The 22,066-nt window shown below is 42.2% G+C and overlaps 1 protein-coding gene across 1 annotated transcript in view; it reads left to right on the top strand.

Moving 5' to 3' along the window:
* htr2aa (5-hydroxytryptamine (serotonin) receptor 2A, genome duplicate a) overlaps positions 1–22,066 on the top strand; it is a 56,576-nt gene that overhangs the window by 24,460 nt on the left and 10,050 nt on the right. Inside the window, exon 2 of the mRNA XM_085766221.1 lies at positions 13,259–13,459. Within this exon, the coding sequence (XP_085622347.1) occupies positions 13,259–13,459 (201 nt within the window). The remainder of the gene's footprint in view (positions 1–13,258; positions 13,460–22,066) is intronic.

A 22,066-nucleotide genomic window follows, 5' to 3' on the forward strand; every position in this document is an offset into this window, starting at 1 on the left:
CAGACCTGAAGTTACCTTAAATTAAAAAACATACACGAGTCATTTGATATTAGCTGCATGTGACCAGACAACCTTGAAGTGATCAGATGAGTCCATTCACCTTGAATTAAAACGCATTCGTCCTTATCTGCATAGAGAACACGTTTTATTGCAATTGTGTCACCGTGACTCTCAGGCCACAAGACATGGAGGGAATCAAATCAGAATAATTTACAGAAAAGAGAAACAAACATGTAATTTAAATGTGTAAAATAGACGATCAAGTTGGTAAGAAAGGTGCTGTTATATGGTGCAAAATGCAAGCGCAACCAAATCAGACAAAATAAACAATGCAATGCAAAGGGAGAAGCTCCAACAATGGGGATGGATGGATGGATGGATGGATGGATGGTTGGATGGATGGATGGAGGGATGGAAATGTTGGGAGGACCAGCCAGGTTCAATCCAGGTGCACTTACACTAACTCCGCCCACCAGAAACTAAAGAGGAGGAGGTTTGAAGGTTGAATACTGCCAAAAATCCTAATGATGGATTTGTAGAGATGGTAGCATTATTACACTAGTGCTTGGTTTCAAGTGGCCTCCAAAGGGAGATACCTCTTGACGATGAAGTGAGAAGTGTTACAAGTAGAGATCTTCCCAATGGGACACCACTTACCGTAGCCGACGTGTTAACCTACATCACGCGGAGGAGCCATAAACTGTAGTGGGTTTTCATTCAGGTTTGAATTGATCTTTCCTCGTTTGATGAACCAATTGAGAAGAAATGGAGAAAACAGAAGACGCCTTCGCCGCTTCTCATCTTCAAAGTCTGCATGTGGCCTCCCTCCAATTTAAGGGGTGGTTTTAAGGATTGAAAAGCACTTCCCTCTTGCTTTTAAAAAGAATTGGGACGCCCTACCTCTACATGAGAATATGCAATACCGAGTGCTATAGAGCCATAATCAAATGGAAGTGGTTAAAATGGGACAGCTAGGGCCTTAATGCATGCTAGTGCACTAACACTAACTGAAAATGAAGGAGGAAAAATCCCTGGAGGGGGAGGAGGTTTTAAGGTTAAATAGCTAAAATCCAAATGACAGATTTGACTGGAGCTTCTCTAAACTCATATTTACATGTGTCATGGTTCATGCTGCAGTGGTACTTCAACATCTCTGCTGTTTATCCACCAGCTCATGTGCTGGAGGTTGAATCCTCAGTCTCACCTGGATGCAGGTGATGATCCTGTTGTGTGTTTCCCCCCCTTATCCTTTGATGCACAGTGAAGTGAGAATCTCTCGCTCTCAGCTCCGACTTTCTCTGCATGAAGAGGCTGGAATCAGCAATTTTCCTTGAACAGTGTAAACCCTCGTCAGCACTTTTCATTCTTAGGAATTTCACCTCTCAGTGTTTTGTTGTGAGAATAACAAAGACATAGTTAGACGGTGAACACACTGCGAGTGAGGTGCAGGAAAGACAGACGGCAGCACATTGGCCATGTTATTAGATTTCACTGGATTTAACACATGATGACATTTTCATTCTCATCTCCATTAGGTTTTGTTTCACTCTTTAATCTTAGATATTATGAATTATGTTTTGTTTTGTTTTGTTTTTATCCATTAGATGTATTAATGGTTTTAGGAACCAAAGCCCATCTCAGTGTAGTCTTCCATCACCACTCTCAGCTTCTCTCTGGAGCTCTAGTAACAACAGGTCAGTGTCAGCCAATCAGAAGAGAGGAGGAGGCTCTGAGCCTCTCTTCTGATTGGCTGACTGCTTTCTGAGCGATCCAATAAAAATAGAGCAGATTTCAGAATAAAACACTTAAAGAAACCAAATCCTGCAAAGTTGTTGGATGGATGGTGGGTCCAGGTGGTGAGGGGGGCGGGGCTTTGTTGTGACATCACAAAGTGACAGGAAGTCCTGACGGCTGGTTTTAAGGCTCAGTTTCTGAATACAGGCTGTGTGCATTTCTCTGTGGACTGAGGCTTTGATACTTTCACAGTATTAATATAGAACCTAGAGCTGCTTTATAATCACACTACACATGGACATCTACCTTTATACTGTATGGAGCTTTAACACAAACATCTACCTTTATACTGTATGGAGCTTTAACACAAACATCTACCTTTATACTGTATGGAGCTTTAATGAAGTGATGTTAGTGAGGATGAAGTATTTTAAACAGTGTTTAACTAACAGTCGTCCTTACTTAATGTAACTTAAGGAACATTATGCTCCCTTTAAATGACTTAGCTATTGTCCTTTTATTTTGTGTGTATTGATAGAATCTGCTCACGGAGCCTTGTGCAGCAACATGTTTGTATTTTTATCTTACTCCTCACTTTTTGCTGACTTCTTTCAGACAAGTCTTTTCTGTTCTATCTATTTTCATCTATTTGCTGATTTCTCTCTTCTGTCTTTCCTCGCTGCTCCCATGTTTTAATCATCTGTATTGTTTCCTTTTCTGCACCACCATCATCATCATCATCCTTATCATCATCGTTCTGTTATTTGGACTCCAGCTCTCGGAGGAGACAGCTCTGCCTCCTCTTTCCATTGTTCGTTCCAACGGTTTTTGTCACGCTGTCGTCTCAGGGGACAGCGCACTCTTAATAAAACAAACAACACAATCAACTTATTTTAAAGCCACAAACAATCTGTACGATGGAAGCGTGGCAATAATTTCCAGAAAATGGGTTTGCAGCTGAACACGCAACCTCCACACGGATCTCTGAAAGAAGAAGAAGAGAAAAAGCAGCAGGAACAGTGAAGATCCTAAATCACCTCCTGAACATTGTTAAAGGGATAGTTCACCCAAAATTCAAATTTCACTCATTATCTACTCACCCTCATGTCGACTAAGGGTTGGGAGAAGTTTCAGAGTCCTTCGTGCCTTCTCTGAGTTACAGGGGGTCTCGGTGTAGCAGTGCATGTCCATATAACGGTTGCAAATGGATACCAAAATACCTCCATGCTGCTCGTATGTAATGTCCGTCTTGTATTGAAGCCCCGAAATGCGAAATTGTCCCGAAAAAAATTAAACAAGTCTATATTTCAAGCTTGTTTTGTAGCGGAAGCTTCTCGAAGCTCCTCTTCCCGGTTCGTCAAATTTGGACGAACTGGGAGGAGGACGGACCCTGGTTCGTCCAAATTTGACGAACTGGGAAGAGGAGCTTCCGCTACAAACAAGCTTGAAATATAGACTTATTTAATTTTTTTCGGGACAATTTCGCATTTCGGGGCTTCAATACAAGACGATATGGACATGCACTGCTACGCCGAGACCCCGCTGTAACTCAGAGAAGCCACGGAGGACTCTGAAACTTCTCCCAGCCCTTAGTCGACATGAGGGTGAGTAGATAATGAGTGAAATTTCAATTTTGGGTGAACTATGCCTTTAATAGGAGGTTCTCTACATCTGTTACATCAAAAGACAGGTGAGATACGTCACCAACAGGTGAGGAGACACCTGAGGTTGTTAACAGCACTGGGAAGAAAACCTGGGCTGCGTTCCAAAAGCGGGTTGTAAATGAACCAGAAATTTGAACAATATTTTAATTCTCACCTGGAAAGATGTTTAAACTGTAACAGGTCTCTAATTCAGTATGCAGCACACTCATAAAGTATATGTAGCAGGCCGTACAGTAGTAGGTGGCTCCAAACACAGCCCAAGTATTTAAAGTGGACTCTTGATGTTTGGAGTGGCACTGTCACCTCACAAGAAGAAGTTTCTGGGTTCGATTCCTGCATGGGGCCTTTATGTGTGGGGTTTCCATGTGGATTCCTTCCACAGTCCAAACACATCTACATTAGGTTGATTGGCTGACTCTGTGATAGGCTGTTGACCAGGCTGTTGCATGTAATTATGTTTTAATATAAAAAGTGAACATGAATGTGTTCAGGCAGTTCAGACAGTGTGATAACAAAACATGTAGTGAATTTCAGGTGTGTTTTCATGAGTTACTGCTTCGTGTGTGAGTGTGTGTGTTCCCTTTCCCTCTCTTCCTCTCCATCTTCCTCATCCTCCTCCTCCTCTTCTCCCTCTGTCTTTTCTCTGCTTCTCTTTCATCAAGCCAACCTTCCTGTGTGCATCTCTGTCCTCCTGGGAGCTCATTTTCCTGCTCTCCATTCTCCACTCACTCTTTTTTTTTCTTCTCCTTCTATCAATTATTTTCAGATCTCTTTGCTTTAGAGACAGCGTGCACACTTGGCCGTGAACAAGGACGACTCTGAGCCTCCGCACTGTGTTTTCTCCTCTGCTGCTGAAATGAGTTTCTTGTTCTCTTGTTGATTAGGACTCGTGATCTTTTTCTTTTCTTTTTTTTTGATCAGAAATCAAAGAAAGTTCCTGTTTAACTTTCTAGAAAACCTTCAGAAACGGATTCATTTGTATCCATTTTGGCCCCAGTGGCTCTGATCTTGGCAGTGCTTGACTCCGCCCACTATTTGCTAAGCCCAAAAAGAGGCGGAGCCTGTGGAGCCAACTGTTTGTTGTTAAAGTTGGACATTTACAGTCACTGTAGAGGAAACACTCGAGTGGTCATTGAAGGTACTGCAGCGTTGCACTTTACGCTTGAGCTGCTTATTTGAAATCATCCTTTTTCACATTTTGACTTAATATATTTGACCTTCTGACTTAATAGGGCATGTTTTATAGTTTATACCAACCGGTTTGATTGAGGTGACAACATAACGACACCTTTATTTTAACAATTAACCTCTCGGTGGAGGTGCTTGGCTGGTATATTTAATTTTCCAAACGTCAGATATTATATAAAACACAATGACAGCCTTATTATCGTCTTGCTCCTTCATTAATTGTGCTCTGACACTTTTTAAGTTAACAATAATCAGGCAGTTAAAGGTTGAAGCAGCAGAGCCAGAGTCCCAGCCAGGATCAGGATGGTTTCACATTATGTAACAGCTGAGGTGAACCACAGGTCAGAATTTAGAGTTTGATGTAGAGCCGCCGCAGAGTATCGATTGGCAGACGAACACGGACGTGAAGAGATTCGATCGCTGCGGTCGTCCCTCGTGGAGGTTAAATCTGGGTGACTGCACCGACCGAAAGCTGTAAAACCACAATGGAGGCTTTCAATACTACACACTGGGAGTCTTCAGTGGTTTGAAGCCACAAGCAACGACAACAAACAAAGCTGGAGGAACCTTTGTTTGTGTCTTCTCGGGTGCAGAGTCTCCACGGGCCTGCAGGTCTAAGTGTTTAGCTTTTGTTGTTGAACTCATTGTCTGGGACTTTTACCTGGAATCGGCACCAGCTGTGGGTTAAAGGCTCTTTTCAACTCTTTCATACAAACACAACTTCACTCGTGCATTTTAAAACCAGGGCGGTTTTAGTTCATGGTGCGACCGAAGTTCACAGAGAAAGAAAATTAAAAGACAAAAGCGGAATCCAAAGGATAAATTATTTTTATTCTACTAAAGTAGTCATTATTCAATGTTAAATGTAGCTTGTTTATTACACTTTACTTCTTAACATTAAGGGAAACTACACTGCAAACTACACTGTCTTATTTCTTGTCAAAATGTCTAATTTCTAGTCAAAACTAATCCCTTTCCACTTAAAATAAGACTCATCACCTAAAAATTTACTTGTTTTTAGATAATTTTCACTTGTTTCAAACAAATTTTCACTTGAAATAAGTAGAAAAATCTGCCAGTGAAAGCAAGTTTGTGCTTTGTGTTTGTGCTTGTAATAAGAAAGAAAAACTTGCTCCACTGTCAGATTTTTCTACTTATTTCAAGTGAAAATATGCTTGAAAGGAGTAAAAAAAAAAAAAGTGTCTAAAAACAAGTTACTTTTTATATGATGAGTCTTATTTTAAGTATAATGAGATTTGTTTTGACTAGAAATTACATTTTGACTAGAAATAAAACAAATATTCTTGGTAAGATTTTTGAGTTTTTGCAGTGTACAAATACTATAGTTTCCAACTTAAGCAACAACAAGATAGGCTAACTAACATTTTCTCATTTTTAGCTTTAGCCTGAAGTTTCAGTCTGGCTAACATTAGCTAGCTTCCGTCTTTAGGCCAATATAGCTAAGAGGTGAAAATGGAGAATATACAGTATGTGCTGTATTATTCCCTATTCTACCCTCTCCCCATCCCTAACATTTATTCTAGCCACAGAGAAAGCAGATTTGGTTAATGATCATTATTCTGCCACATTGAGAGCCTCAGTGTCCTGTTCAGAGCAAATGAGCTGCAGGCGGCCTGAATCATAATCATTTAAAATCAGCTCAATGATCCATTTTCCATGAGTGTCTCAGGGCACTATAATGCAGCACTGCTGCTTTGAACACAGGGAAATCGAGTCCTCTCACAGCCTGAACCGGGCTGCACACAGCTGAATAGGTCTAATTGGTGTCAGGTTATACTGAGAAATACAGTAATGTCACAGTCCTGAGGTCTGATCTCCCTGAAACTGCTGAGTTTTCGTAAGCAGAGGAAGCAGAAGCAACACAAGGACAATGTTGAGTGTAAAACTAAAGCAGAAAGTGAAGAGTCACATGTCATAGGTTGTTGTTCTCTTTGTGTGTGCGGTTCACTCTGGTTTTCATTGTTAATAACATGAAGCTGTAGAGGGGGATCCTCTCCTCTCCTCCGGGGGGTGAGATTACATCCCTGTTTGAGTGTTTTAGGTTGAACCACACGAGGACTGAGCTTAGATCAGCCAGTTTAAAGTACACCCTGTATACTGTATTAACGCTGTCCCAGTTCATGAGGCTGCGTTTGAAGACTGATTGCATCACAGCAGCAAAACTAGACTATTTCAAATCCTTCAGATGCATCCCGCTTTTCCTAAACAACAAAGCCTCTGAATCCTTTGTATCCCAGGATTCATTTCGCTCCTGATATGACAGCAAACACAGACACGGAGCCTAGGGATTACACTTTCAGATGTATCGGTTGAAAAACCACCCAGTTTTGGGCATAGTACTGGGAGGCAGGTGATTGCTCCGTAATATAAAGCAAGACTAAAAGGAGGGTGATGTAATGCGTTTCATAACCTGTAATATGTCACTTCTACAATCTCAAGTTTTCACGAAATAAAGTTGCATGCTGTCAGAGTTGACAGAACGGTAAGGAGGGGGAAGCTAGTGACACAAAGTGAAAATCTTCTAGACCAGACTGTCTCATTTTAGTTGGGACATGTGATGTAGTGGAAATATTCTTCGGTAATTTCTAACCTAAAACTGAAATTACAATTACTCCATCTAATGTTAGCTAATTTCTAACCTTAGCCATGAGCTAACTAATATTAGTTAGCATCAAGCTCATTTCTAACTAAAGCTTTAAGTCTCATCATCTCTTGCAAACTCCCTATATAGACAGAGGAGATCTGGTTAAAGGCAAGAAGACACTGTGCAATTTTAGAAATCTCATTGTTTAGCTAATGTACATTTTCTGCCATGTAAAGCAAAAGCTCAAGATTTATCTCCTTGCGCTGTTCATGTAAAAACGGCCCATGTGCCTCTACAGGCCGTCCTTGTTATTGACAATGTCAATAAAGATTCTTTTGAAAGCTCCAAGGCAGATTAATTTAATGCTAACAAGACCCATTCATCCAACGATTCGTGGAGTGGATTATTCGTTTTGGCTTGACAACAAACAACGCTCAACAAACTTTAAATTCAGCCGAACTCTAAAATAAGTGACTGGATCAGAAATCAGGTCAAAAACTGGACTGTAAAACTGTCCCTTTGGTCTGAACTGTGATGACCGCGAATGAGCAGACGATCACTACTCAGACTGAGAGTTCGTCCTACAGCCTCACAGCTCTGGATGTTACTCTGTGGATGAATCAATTTACCTTCCTGTGTGTCCAATATATCACACATATATTGTGTGGACAACACATTATTCTTATTGTCCACACACACAGAAGCAACCGTGGTCTGACAGAACCAAAGATTCATGACTCCTGCGGTCCTGATACAGCAAGATATTGATTTCAACACACATTTTCACACACACACACACACACACACCTGCTGCAGAGTGATGAAGGTGTAATTTGTCCTGCTTTGACAGGTGCAACAAAGATAATAGGAGAGCGAGGAAGAAGATGTCAATCAACCGCCGTCTGTCACACTCAGATCATTAAAATCATTAAAATCACCTGAGTGTGTGGACGTGGACGTCTCACGCTGTCTCACGCTCACTGACGAGCGTCTTGAATATCAGAACATCTACTGACAGGACTAGTTCAGATGTTCGTGGTCTTCAGAGGATGAATCAGCGACGTCCCACAGGAACAGAGAGAGGACACGAATTGATTGATTGATTATACAAATTTATCCTCGAGGGGAAATTAATTCATGACAGCAGCACCAAAATGATTTGCTGATGATGATGAGTGAAAAACAACAGGGACAAAAACAAAAAGGAAGGTGAAACCAAAAAAGGGGGGCGGAGGCGGAGGCGATGGCTGTGACCATGGCGACGTGGATGAGTCACCATCTACCATCAGGTCGTCTTTCACCTGTTGAATAGAGGGACCGACCGACAGAGAGAGTGGGACGTTAATCATCCATCATAACTCTAATTTAATAACCAGGTTCTCCGTCCTTCTTTGTCACAATATCTCTGATATCTCAGCCACGTCTTGACAGAACTTGAGGATTAACTGATTTGACCTCACAAAACACATCTATGGACATAACTCGGGAATTTCATATTGTACTCATACATTATGACTCAATTCATCTCAAATGTCCAAGACTGTCAAATGTCTGCTTGTCTTTTGGTTTGTATTATAGACAGGAGTGGAACTTTGTACAAGTTCGTTAGGACTTCTTTCCCTCCTTGCGCAGCGTTCCACACATTTTTTTTTGTGCTAAACAAATAAGCCTAAGCCTAAACCTAAATGTGAACAAGGCCTGAGACATGTGGACTGCATTGCAAAAACTCAAAATCTTTCCAAGAATATTTATCTTATTTCTTGTCAAAATGTCTCATTTCTACTTCCACTTTAAATAAGACTCATCACCTAAAAATTAAAGCAGAAGTAAGTGATATATTTGTGTTAATATAAGTCTTAAATAGTTATATCTTCCGACAACAATCACTTACATAGAGTGTTTGGTCTGAAACACGGGTCTCTCAGTCACTCTGCTGTGCTCTGAGCCGAAGAGAAAACATTTATCGTATCCTACAGTTTTTATCCAATGAGGAGAGAGAACGGCATGCAGGGCTGTGTGTGCAGCCAAGGAACGCCGTGAATGTGGCGACGTAGGGACGAGGACTGTTGTGGTGCGTTCAAGGAAACTCGTATTTTTCCGACCGTGAAGTGGTACCAGTTCGATCTGGTACGAGTTCACCGGTCGGAAGTTACGAGTGGCCGTTATAGTGACTTTCACCGGTAAAACAGGTCGGAAAAACACGAGTGGGTTGCCTGAAACGCTACAAAGTCGTAAGTTGTGACTTGAAGCTGTAATTTACGATTTCAAAAGCCTGCCTGGAACGCAGCATTAGCGAAAACGACCGGACCACTTACTTCTGCTTTAACTTGTTTTTAGATAATTTTCACTTGAAATAAGTTTTTTTGTGCTTGTAATAAGAAAGAAAAACTTGCTCCACTATCAGATTTTTCTACTTATTTCAAATGAAAATGACTTGAAATAAGTCAAAAGTGTCTAAAAACAAGCTCCTTTTTTTATGTATAACTCCTACATGTATATGTATAAATATACATATTTTAGGTATAATGAGATTTGTTTTGACTAGAAATGACATTTTGACTAGAAATAAGACAAATATTCTTGGTAAGATTTTGAGTTTTTGCAGTGTGAAGGAGTCATTGAACCTCTGATTCATGGACAAATGCAACTAATCAACCTCTGAGTAGACAGTCTACTTCCTATTTACACATGCTCAATACACATTATTGCTCATGTATGTGTTTGTTTCTGTGTTTTTTAAGACACAGGACATTTTTCTTGTTAAACGCCAGTAAGAATCCAAACACAGTCATGAGGTTGTCGCCTCGGAGCTCCTCTTGTCCTTCACACAGCGTCGTCGTCCCTGCTGCTGAACACACACTCATCCTCGTGGGGCTGACGTGTGTGACTGCACAAAGTCGTATTCTCTTCACACATTTACACACTCCTCTGATTGGATCGGTGTTACTGCTTCGTACCTGTGTCAGTCTGTTTGAACTGTCTTATGTAAAGAACGGCCTCTATAAATAAAACCTGCGTCACCTTGATGTATTGAACATGAAAGGCTTTAATATGCAGAATAATGTACAATCATATAATGTATTCAGCAGCAGCAGCAGCAGCAGCAGCCCAGTGCCTTCAACAACGATTTATAGGTCTATATTTAGAGAAGTTTCCCGTAGGAGCAACAGGACGACCATGAGGGAAATGGACCGGTGTGTGTGTGTGTGTGAAAGAGAGAGAGAGACATACAGTATAAGGTGAAGTTAAAGGGATAGTTCACCCAAAATTGAAATTTCACTCATCTACTCACCCTCATGTCGACTAAGGGCTGGGAGAAATTTCAGACTTATCCGTGGCTTCTCTGAGTTACAGGGGGTCTCGGCGTAGCAGTGCATGTCCATGTAACGGTTGCAAATGGATACCAACTGTCTTCGTAACAAAAAGACACACCAAAAAACATCCAAATACCTCCATGCTGCTCGTATGTAATGTCCGTCTTGTATTGAAGCCCCGAAATGCGAAATTGTCTCCGAAAAAAATTAAATAAGTCTATATTTCAAGCTTGTTTTGTAGCGGAAGCTTCTCGAAGCTCCTCTTCCCGGTTCGTCAAATTTGGACAAACCAGGGTCCGTCCTCTTCCCAGTTTGTCCAAATTTGACGAACCGGGAAGAGGAGCTTCGAGAAGCTTCCGCTACAAAACAAGCTTGAAATACAGACTTATTTAATTTTTTTCGGGACAATTTCACATTGCCGAGACCCCCTGTAACTCAGAGAAGGCACGGAGGACTCTGAAACTTCTCCCAGCCCTTAGTCGACATGAGGGTAGAGTAGATAATGAGTGAAATTTGAATTTTGGGTGAACTATCCCTTTAAGTGCTTGTCTATGGTACGTGTGGTGGAAGTGTGTGCACCTGCAGCTCAGGAGGCGTGGATGTGCTTTCAGCCCTCAGCCTGTGAATGACTCAGTCCATTTGCACCGTGTGGTCAGTGTGTAATTAACTTTTCAACAGAAGAGTCCATGAAAGCACCAGACCTCAGTCACATTAACACCAACACAGTCAGAGAGGAAAACAATAGTAATCTTCACTCTGTGATTCCTGTTGGTTCGCGAGGACGAGAGCAGCTGCTAAGTGGGTTTCAGCCTTTTTAGTTCTAATGCAGGTTGTGTTGGCGTTCATTTCTTTTCAAACAAATGATGGACCATAAGGTTTTTAGATAATTATCAGCATCGTTAGTCGAGACCACAGCCGGAGCTCATCTGTCTTTGAGCCAGCTTCAATTCTTTTGTCTCTACTGGTGCATTAATCAAACCACAACCAGTCCTAATGACATGACCCAGAAACACTGTAGCTGCCATAGACTGTATGGTAGCAGTGGGTGTTTACGACCTTGAATGAGAAACATACTGTACATCCTCCTTCCTCCGTGTAGAGGCTGCTGCTGCTGATATTTTCCACTATTGAAATAAAACATTTAATATACTGTATATTGATTACATATTGAAACAATAACTGACATGTTACAATGTCATTCCTGTTGAAATATATGTAACTTGTGGATAAATGTGTGATATTATTTATATTACTATTCAGAGTTGTTTTAGAGGTAAATTCATGCAAAACCGCTGATGTGTGTTGCCTTCAGGGGCAGTTTTTCAGCAACCAGTCTCTGTATTTACCTTTAAAGTTGCGTTCACACCGGACCTTTTGTTTTTCTCGCTGGCGACGAGTTTACATGTTAAGTCAATGCAAACGAGTGATTGAGTGTTTAATCGCTCAGGGGAAAGATTGCTGGGGTTCGGAGCGACAGAGCGATTTTTCACTCTGTCGCTCGAGATGAGAAATCCCAACTCTCCGGCCGTCAGTCGCTCGTCGCTCAGCGCTGATTGACTGCCATAATCCCGGTGAAACAGAGACACATGGCAGTGGGCATGGCGTCATCAAAGTGAAAATGCGAGTTTGTGACAAACTGACGAGCGAATGCAGCTGAGCGACGGAGCGATTTCTTTTGGAGCGATATGAGCGACACAACAAAAATAAAAGGTCCGGTGTGAACGCAGCTGAAAACAACTCTGTCTGGTAACGTTGTGTTATTACCTCATAGCGTGGTGAATGTGCAGGTCACAACTTGTCCACCAGAGCGTTTTGGAGTTGTTGGATTGTGTATTTGATGAATTTGATGAGGGAAACCAAGAAATCCCATGAGCCTCCGTAGCGTAGCTCTGAGCAGCTCGCGGCTCTGCTCCGCCGTTCTAAAAACAGCTTGCACCGACAATTAAAGGTAACAAACCTACTGCTATGACTATAGGGATTATGGCAATGGGCCAATTTGCCAAAATGTTGAACTATCCCTTTAAAAAGAGAAATAGAAGATTATAGAAGATTTAAAACTTGGTGTAAAAGCTGATGAAACTTATAGAGTTGAACCACCTCACCTCATTTCTGTGCTGCTGCCACTCGTCATTACAGGTCTTTGCTCCGCTACAAAGACCAGAAATCCGGACGGTAAGCAGGTTGTCCATCACTATACTGTAATTAAAATAATTAAAAAGTCTCAGTGTCAGCTGGAAAAAACAACGATCCTGAACATTCACCTGGATGGAGGCAGGAATGATTTACGTCACAATGAGCTATTAATAAAAAGGTGAAGCAGGTTTTATTTATAGAGGCTGTTTCCATAGCTACTGCCGCAGCATCACTGATGTCATGTCGTCACGTCCTCATGAATAAAATTCAAATTAAAGCAGCTGATACGAACAAACTCTTTTTCAAAATATCCAGGTGAATAAATATTCAAAAAGACAAAACTGTATATTCTTTCTTCTTTACTATGAATACGCAAAGATGAAATTCACTCGTCTAACTCTTTTATTCATAGAAAACTCTTTCAGCATAAATTCAAGCTGAAGAAAAATCATTTTATAGAGAAATTAACACAAAAAGCAACATGTTTTTTTCCCATTTGTTCCAGGTGTTGACTTTTGATTTGCAGGAACAACAACAACAACATAGGATTATTTAATAATCTTCACCGATTCAGATATTTAACCTTCTGCGTCCCCCTCTTCGTCTCTCATCCTCTACAGACTACGGGTGGCCCCTCCCTCTGGACCTTTGCCCCATCTGGATCTACCTGGACGTCCTGTTCTCCACAGCGTCCATCATGCACCTGTGCGCCATCTCTCTGGACCGGTACATCGCCATACGAAACCCCATCCACCACAGCCGCTTCAACTCACACACCAAGGCCCGGGTCAAGATCATGGCCGTGTGGACCATCTCAGTGGGTGAGGACACACACACACACACACACACATCCTTGTAAATCTATCTTTGTGAGGACATATCATTGACATAATGTATTCCCTAGCCCCTTACCCTAACCTTAACCATCCAAAACAAATGCCTAAACTTAACCATTAGTCTAAACCTAATTTAAACCTAATTATAACATAAAGTCTTAACCCTCAAACAGCCCTTTGAAAAAGTGAGGACCGGCCAAAATGTCCTCACTCTGTTGGTTAAAAACTTGTTCCGGTCCTCACAACGTAGCATGTACAAGAACACACACACACACACCTTGAAAAGTTAGACTTAGATCCGCAAAATGTTTGGTGGTTGATTGGTGTGACACTGAAGCCACATTTAGCTGTTTGTGTTTTTTGTGGTGACGTTGGCTACCTCTGTTTCGACTAAACTGTGATTATTTATGGAACAGTCCCTTTGAACAAGTCGTTTCAAACGGTGATGGAAGTGTCCAGGAAATGCAGATGTTATTAATGTAGATGAATCAATATTGTTTAGTTGAGTTGCTCATTTCTTCTTCCTGTAAGGCTGATGGAGTATTTCCCCTCAGAAAACACTTAAGTGGTTTCACCGATCGTTCAAAATTGATGCAAACACAAAACTGACCTTCAAAGGCATTATTTTCTGACAAGCAAAACAGCAATTTGGACCAAACTTCCAGCTTCCAGTACTTGTATGGCACCTCTCTCCCTGCTGCTCCATCACAGTTTTGACTTTTGGTGATGAAATAGTTTAAAGGGGAACTATGCAAGTCTGGTCGCTTTTCCGCTGATTTGGTAACGCTCCTCTCGTCCATGTGGATTTGTTTACAACGAACTACACTGATGTTGCACAGTTGGTTTTCAGTCATGAGATGCCAGGTGGAAGGCAGAGAGCCTCCAATGTCACTCGTAACAAGTCACATGTCTTGTAGTTAACGATCACAATTACTTCGGAGATTTTTAATTAAAGGGATAGTTCACCCAAAATTCAAATTTCACTCATTATCTAGAGATTTCGAGATCGAGATTTGCGCTGACACAGGAAGAGTAGTGAACTGAGACACTGGGAGCTTCCGCTACAAACAAGCTTGAAATATAGATTTTTAAATTTTTTTTCGGAACAATTTCACATATCGGGGCTTCAATACAAGACGGACATTACATACGAGCAGCATGGAGGTATTTGGATGTTTTTTGGTGTGTCTTTTTGTTACGAAGACAGTTGGTATCCATTTGCAACCGTTAGATGGACATGCACTGCTACGCCGAGACCCCCTGTAACTCAGAGAAGCCACGGAGGACTCTGAAACTTCTCACAGCTCTTAGTCGACATGAGGGTGAGTAGATAATGAGTGACATTTCAATTTTGAGTGAACTATCCCTTTAAGGTTAAAATGTAGCATAGCCACGGGAGAAATCCTGTTTAGTTCCTCTTTAAAATGACATTGACAGACTTTTAAAGAGTTGAACCCCTGCAGCAAGATCGACTCGACTCGGAGTAAAACATTGTTCAACATCAGTTTCATATCTCAGATGTCGACGTCATGGTTGCACAACAGGAAAAAAAAAAACAGAGAGTTCCTCCTCTCACATATAAACACGGGAACACATAACACAAAGTTCTGGACCAATAGAACTATTGGTCCTTTTGTCTGGACCAATAGTTTGTGTGTTTGAGTTGAAGGTCGAGATCGCACAGTGTCTCAGTCTTACACAAACAGTCATGAGAATAAAATGTACCACTCATCTGTGGACACACACACACCGAGAAATCGTCAAACCAGGGCTGAGAGATAATGACGGCGGTGACGTTTGGTGTCAAGGTTTTGGTCGCTGACGTCTTCGTCCTTGTTCGTTCTCCCTTCGTCATCGGCGAAAACACTTTGCACACACTGAACAAGATTTATTCAGTCCTGCTGTGGTAAAGTAAAAGGAACTGAAACGCTTCTGCAAGTTCATAAATAGATGAAATTAAGTCTGAGAGAGGCCACGGTTGAACGAACGCACAAAAATGTGTAGATGGAGCACTGAGAGAGGAGAGAGAGCAGGAGGAGGAGGAGGAGGAGGAGGAGGAGGAGGTCTGACAGCTCCTCATGAGAGGCAATTTTCCTGTGTTTAAGACAGAAGTGACGTTTATGACTCCATATAATTTTTTATGGAGGCGAGGGGAACAATCAGCTCCTGATAATTGGCTTCTGCCTGTCTGGCTGCTCTCCAGCTGCTCAGGTCAATGGGCCTAGATGAGCAGGAAATGTAATGATGGGGTTGCAGACGTAGAGGCCTGGTGGAGGTGCAGGTGGAGGGAGCGGATCGGCTCTGTGGCCTCTGTTTATACTCAGTGGGTGAGACAGGGAGGAAAACGACGAACAGCATGAAAATCAAGGCAGTTCTCGGCTTCAATAAACAATCTGCAACAACACACCGGCGCCTTATTGTTCGACTCGACTGAAGCTGATTTAGCCAAAAACTTTTCCTTCTCTCTCCCTCCTGATTGATCTTTTTCTCCTGGTTATTAATCGGCACGCTTCCACACACACACACATACTGTGCTAATTATGATGAGAAATGCAAAGGAAAGCTGACTTCTCTCCAGGTGGCAGGGCGCCCAGCCCTGAGATTTTATCACATTAATGGATGGCAGGAACATTACAGCATTATAGCCTCGGCGCTGGTTGGTTTGCCCTAATGATTTACAGCAGAAGTAAACGAGTTAGTCTGATTTTTGGAGGATAAGAGACGATACGAGCAGCAGAGTGACGCAAATGTCAAATCTACAAGAGGTACAACGAGGAAAGTTACAGAGAAATACGGCACTGGATGTCACTATATTACTGCTGAGATAGCTATAGTGAGGCAGAAAACGGTGCAAAACAGCCATAAAATTTAAAAAAAAATACAATGATAAAGAGACAGAAATTGACCACAAAGTGAAGCAGAACTACTAAGAAAACACACACATGACAATAAATCAGACAGAAAACAAAGCAAAACAAACATTACAGTAAGAGACATGAAATGATGGGCAGCATGAAATATAAAGAGACACAAAGAAAGACAGAGTGTCATGCAAAATGACAATAAAACAGAGCAGAAAAAATATAAAATCAACACAAAGACAATAGGTTAATCAACCCAGAAGGACAAAAAACACCACAAAAATGCACAAAACAAAACAAAACAAAACAAACATTAAGCAACATCAAATTAACTCGAAAACAGTCCCAGAATGACCAGATGACAATATAAAAACGCTAAATGACCACAAAGTGATCCCAAACAACTACAAACACATCTGACATGGGAAAATACAGACACAAACTGTGCAAAATGAACACAAAGGCACACAAAATAAGACACAAAATGACAACATACAGTTGTCAACCCTTATTGATCTGATCTGCACAACATATGTAAAGACACAAATCGACCATGAAAAGACAGAAAAACACATGACAAAAAGACACAAAACAATTCAATTAGATGACAAACGTCAGACGTCACGTGCCATAAAACTGCTAAATGAACCCCAAGCCGCACAAAACATATGTAAGGATGCAAAAAATCTAGACACAAAGTAAAGCAAAACAACAAAACTGAAAAATGAACACAAAGACACAAAAAAGCTACTTAGAGGCACAAAACAAGGAGACATGCATCATCATAAAGAGACAGAAAACACAAAAACGCCATAAAGAGATGCGAAACAACCACAATGTGAAGCACAAAACGAGGCGGATTCTGTACTTTTGCTATGTGACTGATTGAAGAGCTTTTTTTAAAATCACTTCCTGCTCTCGTAGAAAACGAGTGAATGATGAGACAGTCAGTCGTTCAGTGTGAACGCCACAATCACAGCAGCAGGTTAGTGATACTGAAACTGTCTGATACATGAGTCATGAGGTGAGTCATGTCAGATTTAAAAACATGGTCAGTGATTCATCACAGACACAGCAGGAGTCTGTAGCTCAGCTTTAAATAAGTCAGAACAACCTGGTGTCGCTCATTACAGCGATGCTCCTGCAGACGAGGATGAGGGGCAAAGGGTCGTCGTGTGACCTTTGTGTGACTCGTTCTTTGAGGCTGAATTCAAATGTTCAGGACATTCACACTTTATCTGTGACTATGGGCTCTATGCACAGCTCCAATACTTCCTGAACTTAAAGGGATAGTTCACTCAAAATTCAAATTTCACTCATTATCTACTCACCCTCATGTCGACAAAGGGCTGGGAGAAGTTGCAGCGGGGCTCCGTGCAGCGCTGCATGTCCATATAATGGTTGCGAACGGAGCTCACTTTTCTTCGTCCAAAAAGACACGCCAAAAAACATCCAAATACCTCCATAGTGCCCGTCTGTAATGTCCGCCTTGTATTGTAGCCCCAACATGAGAAATTGTTCCGAAAAAAATTAAATAAGTCTATATTTTAAGCTTGTTTGTAGCGGAAGCTCCCAGCACTGCTCTTCCTGGTCCGTCCAAATCTCGCGAGATTTGGCGGACATTACAGACGAGCTGTGTAGCTGTGTGGAGGTATTTGGATGTTTTTTGGTGTGTCTTTTTGGACGAAGAAAAGTGGGTTCTGTTCGCAACCGTCATATGGACATGCAGTGCTGCGCCGAGCCCCGCTGTAACTCAGAGAAGGCACGGAGGACTCTGAAACTTCTCCCAGCCCTTAGTCGACTTGAGGGTGAGTAGATAATAAGTGAAATTTGAATTTTGGGTGAACTATCCCTTTAATGCTGCTCCTTTGTTTCCTGTCTTACATTATTGGACAAATCCAGGTGTGTCTGACCATTGTGACTACTCAGACACACCTGGATTACTCAATTTGTCCAATAATGTAAGACAGGAAACAAAGGAGCAGCATTAAGTTCAGGAAGTAGTGGAGCTGTGCATATAGTCCATCGTGCTCACCGTCGCCGTCACGCCAGAGGTTCAGGACCTGAAGGCCTCGTTGTTTCCATGGAGATGTACAAAAGTCTCCGACCCTGTAACTCATTGTCTCAGCAGTGTTGATATTGGCAGTAAAAAAAACAAAGTCCACCACCCTCAGTCCTGGTGGACTTCATTAGAGAGGAACCTCAGCACCCTGCGACCTCCCACTTCAAAGTTGTCCTTTGGTTTACCCATAATTCCTTTCTGTTTGACCTGTGTATACTAATTCTGCTCATGATCAGGTCAAGTAGATGCACAACTCACCTGACCTCACACACAGGTAGGCAGTGGCGTGCACAGGGGGGGGGCAGGGGGGGCGGTCGCCCCCCCTCGTGGCCCAATTGTTGAAAAACGCGTGCTAAAGTGCCCCTTGGGAGCCAAAACGCGCGTTAAAGTGCCCTCTTGGAAGCCAAAACACGTGCTAAAGTGTCCTCATGGGGGCCAAAACGTGTGCTAAAGTGCCCTCTAGGAGCCAAAATGTGTGTTAAAGTGCCCTCTAGGAGCCAAAATGTGTGTTAAAGTGCCCTCTAGGAGCCAAAACGCGTGCTTAAGTGCCCTCTAGGAGCCAAAACGTGTGCGAAAGTGCCCTCATGGTAGCCAAAACGTGTGCTAAAGTGCCCTATAGGAGCCAAAACGTGTGCTAAAGTGCCCTATAGGAGCCAAAACACATGTTAAAGTGCCCTTGGAAGCCAAAACGTGTGCTAAAGTGCCCTCTTGGGAGCCAAAACACGTGTTAAAACAGGCCACATCGACGTTTTTTAGTCTTAAGATATCGATATTATAAAACAGGCCAAATCAACGTTAAAAAAGGCCAAATTTTTTTCGCCGCCGACCTATGGTCGCCGGCCAAACGCACCATGTCGCTACAGTCTCACTCTTGTCATTTTCTGAAACTTGGCAGCCCTGAAAGTGGCCTCTAGGAGCCACATCTAGGAGCCAAAACGCATGCTAAAGTGCCCTCTTCAGTGGCGAGGACGCGCTATTAGGTGCCCTTTTTTTTCCTTTTCGCCCCTGCCCTTCAAAAAGTCTGTGCACGCCACTGCAGGTAGGTTATAGGCTACAGAGCTGTGGATGCAGGGAAAAGACAGATTATAACAAATGAATATTAAAGGGATAGTTCACCCAAAATTCAAATTGCACTCATTATCTACTCACCCTCATGTGGACTAAGGGCTGGGAGAAGTTTCAGAGTCCTCCGTGGCTTCTCTGAGCTACAGGTGGTCTCGGTGTAGCAGTGCATGTCAATATAACGGTTGCAAATGGATACCAACTGTCTTCGTAACAACGAGACACACCAAAAAACATCAAAATACCTCCATGCTGCTCGTCTGTAATGTCTTGTATTGAAGCCCCGAAATGCAAAATTGTCTATATATCAAGCTTGTTTTGTAGCGGAAGCTTCTCGAAGCTCCAAATTTGACGAACTGGGAAGAGGAGCTTCCGCTACAAACAAGCTTGCAATATAGACTTTTAGCATTTCGGGGCTTCAATACAAGAAGAACATTACATACGAGCACTATGGAGGTATTTGGATGTTTTTTGGTGTGTCTTTTTCTTACGAAGACAGTTGGTATCCATTTGCAACCGTTATATAGACATGCACTGCTACGCCGAGACCCCCTGTAACTCAGAGAAGCCACGGAGGACTCTGAAACTTCTCCCAGCCCTTAGTCGACATGAGGGTGAGTAGATAATGAGTGAAATTTGAATTTTGGGTGAACTATCCCTCTAACAACCAATGTTATAATACGCAGTCCAACAGTGGGATTCAACTGGATCCACTGAAGCTTGTCGACATAACAGGACTTTTATTTTAAGTCCAATTAACCATGTTCAAAGAAATGTGCTTGTGCCTGAATAAGTTCAGTAAGAGCTCCAGAAATTAACCAAAGACAAACAGGATCATTAGGCCAAACGACTCTGTCCACTCTCTGTGTTTTCTACAAACTCTATTGACCAGAAAAGAAAAAACATAGAGGCATTAATTTAAGTTTAAGTCGTCAAATTAAGTCGTCAGCCTTGGTTGTTGCCTCCGAGCGGCTCCGTGGTTCTGTGTTTGCTTCCTGTTGCCTCCTCTTCATTAAGCCGTGTCAGTCTGCGCTGCAGATCCACAGCTCGATACCTCGGGTTGGCTCATCGCGCTCTCCTCCCGGTTGATAAATGCTCTCATGTCTTTTTCTCTGGGATCTGGTTACTAGTGGAGATAAGTTTTATACATTTAGCTGAGGGGGGACAGACTGAATGAGGAAGTAGTGCAGATAAAACTTTCTACTGGGAGTTATGATAAAAAAGATTTAGTTCTTTTGTTGAGTCATTTGCAGTTTGCCAGAAGCCGGTTTTCTTCTCTCATCCCTAGACAGATGATGCAAAAAAAAATTTAAATTATAAAACTTACTGTAGTAATTTTTAAGGCTACAGATAATAATTTAAAAAAAAGGAAATATAGCCTACTTTTAAACTGATACAAATTACACTGCTAATACACCATGACAATTGAGCAGCAAACTCACCACAGAAAACACAAAACGCTATTAAGATAAGAATAATAAACTTTATATTGATGTCAACAGACACATCTCTACAACTAATCTTCCATTGTCTCACTCTTCATGACTGAGCCATCGTTTGCTAAAATGTAATCAAAGGCTTAAGTTAGAAGGGTTCCAGGGTGCCATTCCACATATTAACTGCGATTTTATTGGCCTCTACCTAACCTTTTTACTAAACTTAACCAACTCCTTTCTACATTGCCTAAACCTAACCAAAGCACAGAGCAAGGACATTTATTTTCAGCAGGAGTGCCGCGGCTGCATCAGACCATGGATGTAATGCATCAGACTCGCACCTGGGTGAAACTTTGGAGGCGGAGGGGGAGGGGGAGGGGCCGGTCGGGCGCTGTCCCTGCGGCGCGTCGTGTCAAGCCGGGCAGGAAGTCAAACCACGAGAGAATCCGGTCAATTTTCAAAATAAAACACATTCGGAACGGCGGCCCCTCGGGAAGTTCGAAATGACGGACCTTCGGGAATTTTCGGAATGGCGGTCCTTCGGAATGGCGGTCCTTCGGAATGGCGGTCGCCCCCCAGTTAGAAGATAATGTAAATGAGTTAGCTAAGCTATATATAACTGTTAGCTATCTTAACTGTAACTCAGGTTGTAAATCTGAAATCAGCCAGCAGCTAAACTGTAACTTAAGGCTAAAAACTGGCTAACGATAGTTGGCTGCTGTAATTTACATCTTAAGTTGACGGAAGGCTAACATTTGAAACTTATATCTTACGTCACAATTTACCAGCTCCTTCCGAGGCACCGCTAACGGCTGCGTCAACTGTTGGTAAATGGAGCGGTCAAGCCTTCTGAGCATTTCCTGATAGCGTCCAAACTCAATCAACGTCCTAACGTTAAACATTTGAAAGTGGCGGCTTTTTTACACTTCCAATGGCTCCTCAGAATAAGAGCCCTGCTCAGCGGGCAACCACTAGTTGGCATGGTGGATGGCAAATAATAATGGTGTGCAAAGAACCGTTGGATACGGGAGGTCATGAAGGATGTGCAGTTAATCCTCCTAGAACAGGCAAAGGAGGGCCTTGGCCACATTTAGAGAAGTCTTAAGATTGAGACAGGCCTTGTCGCAACACTGTGACGTAGTCAACCTTCAAATCCTGCCTCCAGCTATAA

This window comes from Trachurus japonicus, chromosome 21 (genome assembly GCF_045865225.1).
Source record: "Trachurus japonicus isolate A0001 chromosome 21, Traja_1.0".
Taxonomy (NCBI): Eukaryota; Metazoa; Chordata; class Actinopteri; order Carangiformes; family Carangidae; genus Trachurus; species Trachurus japonicus.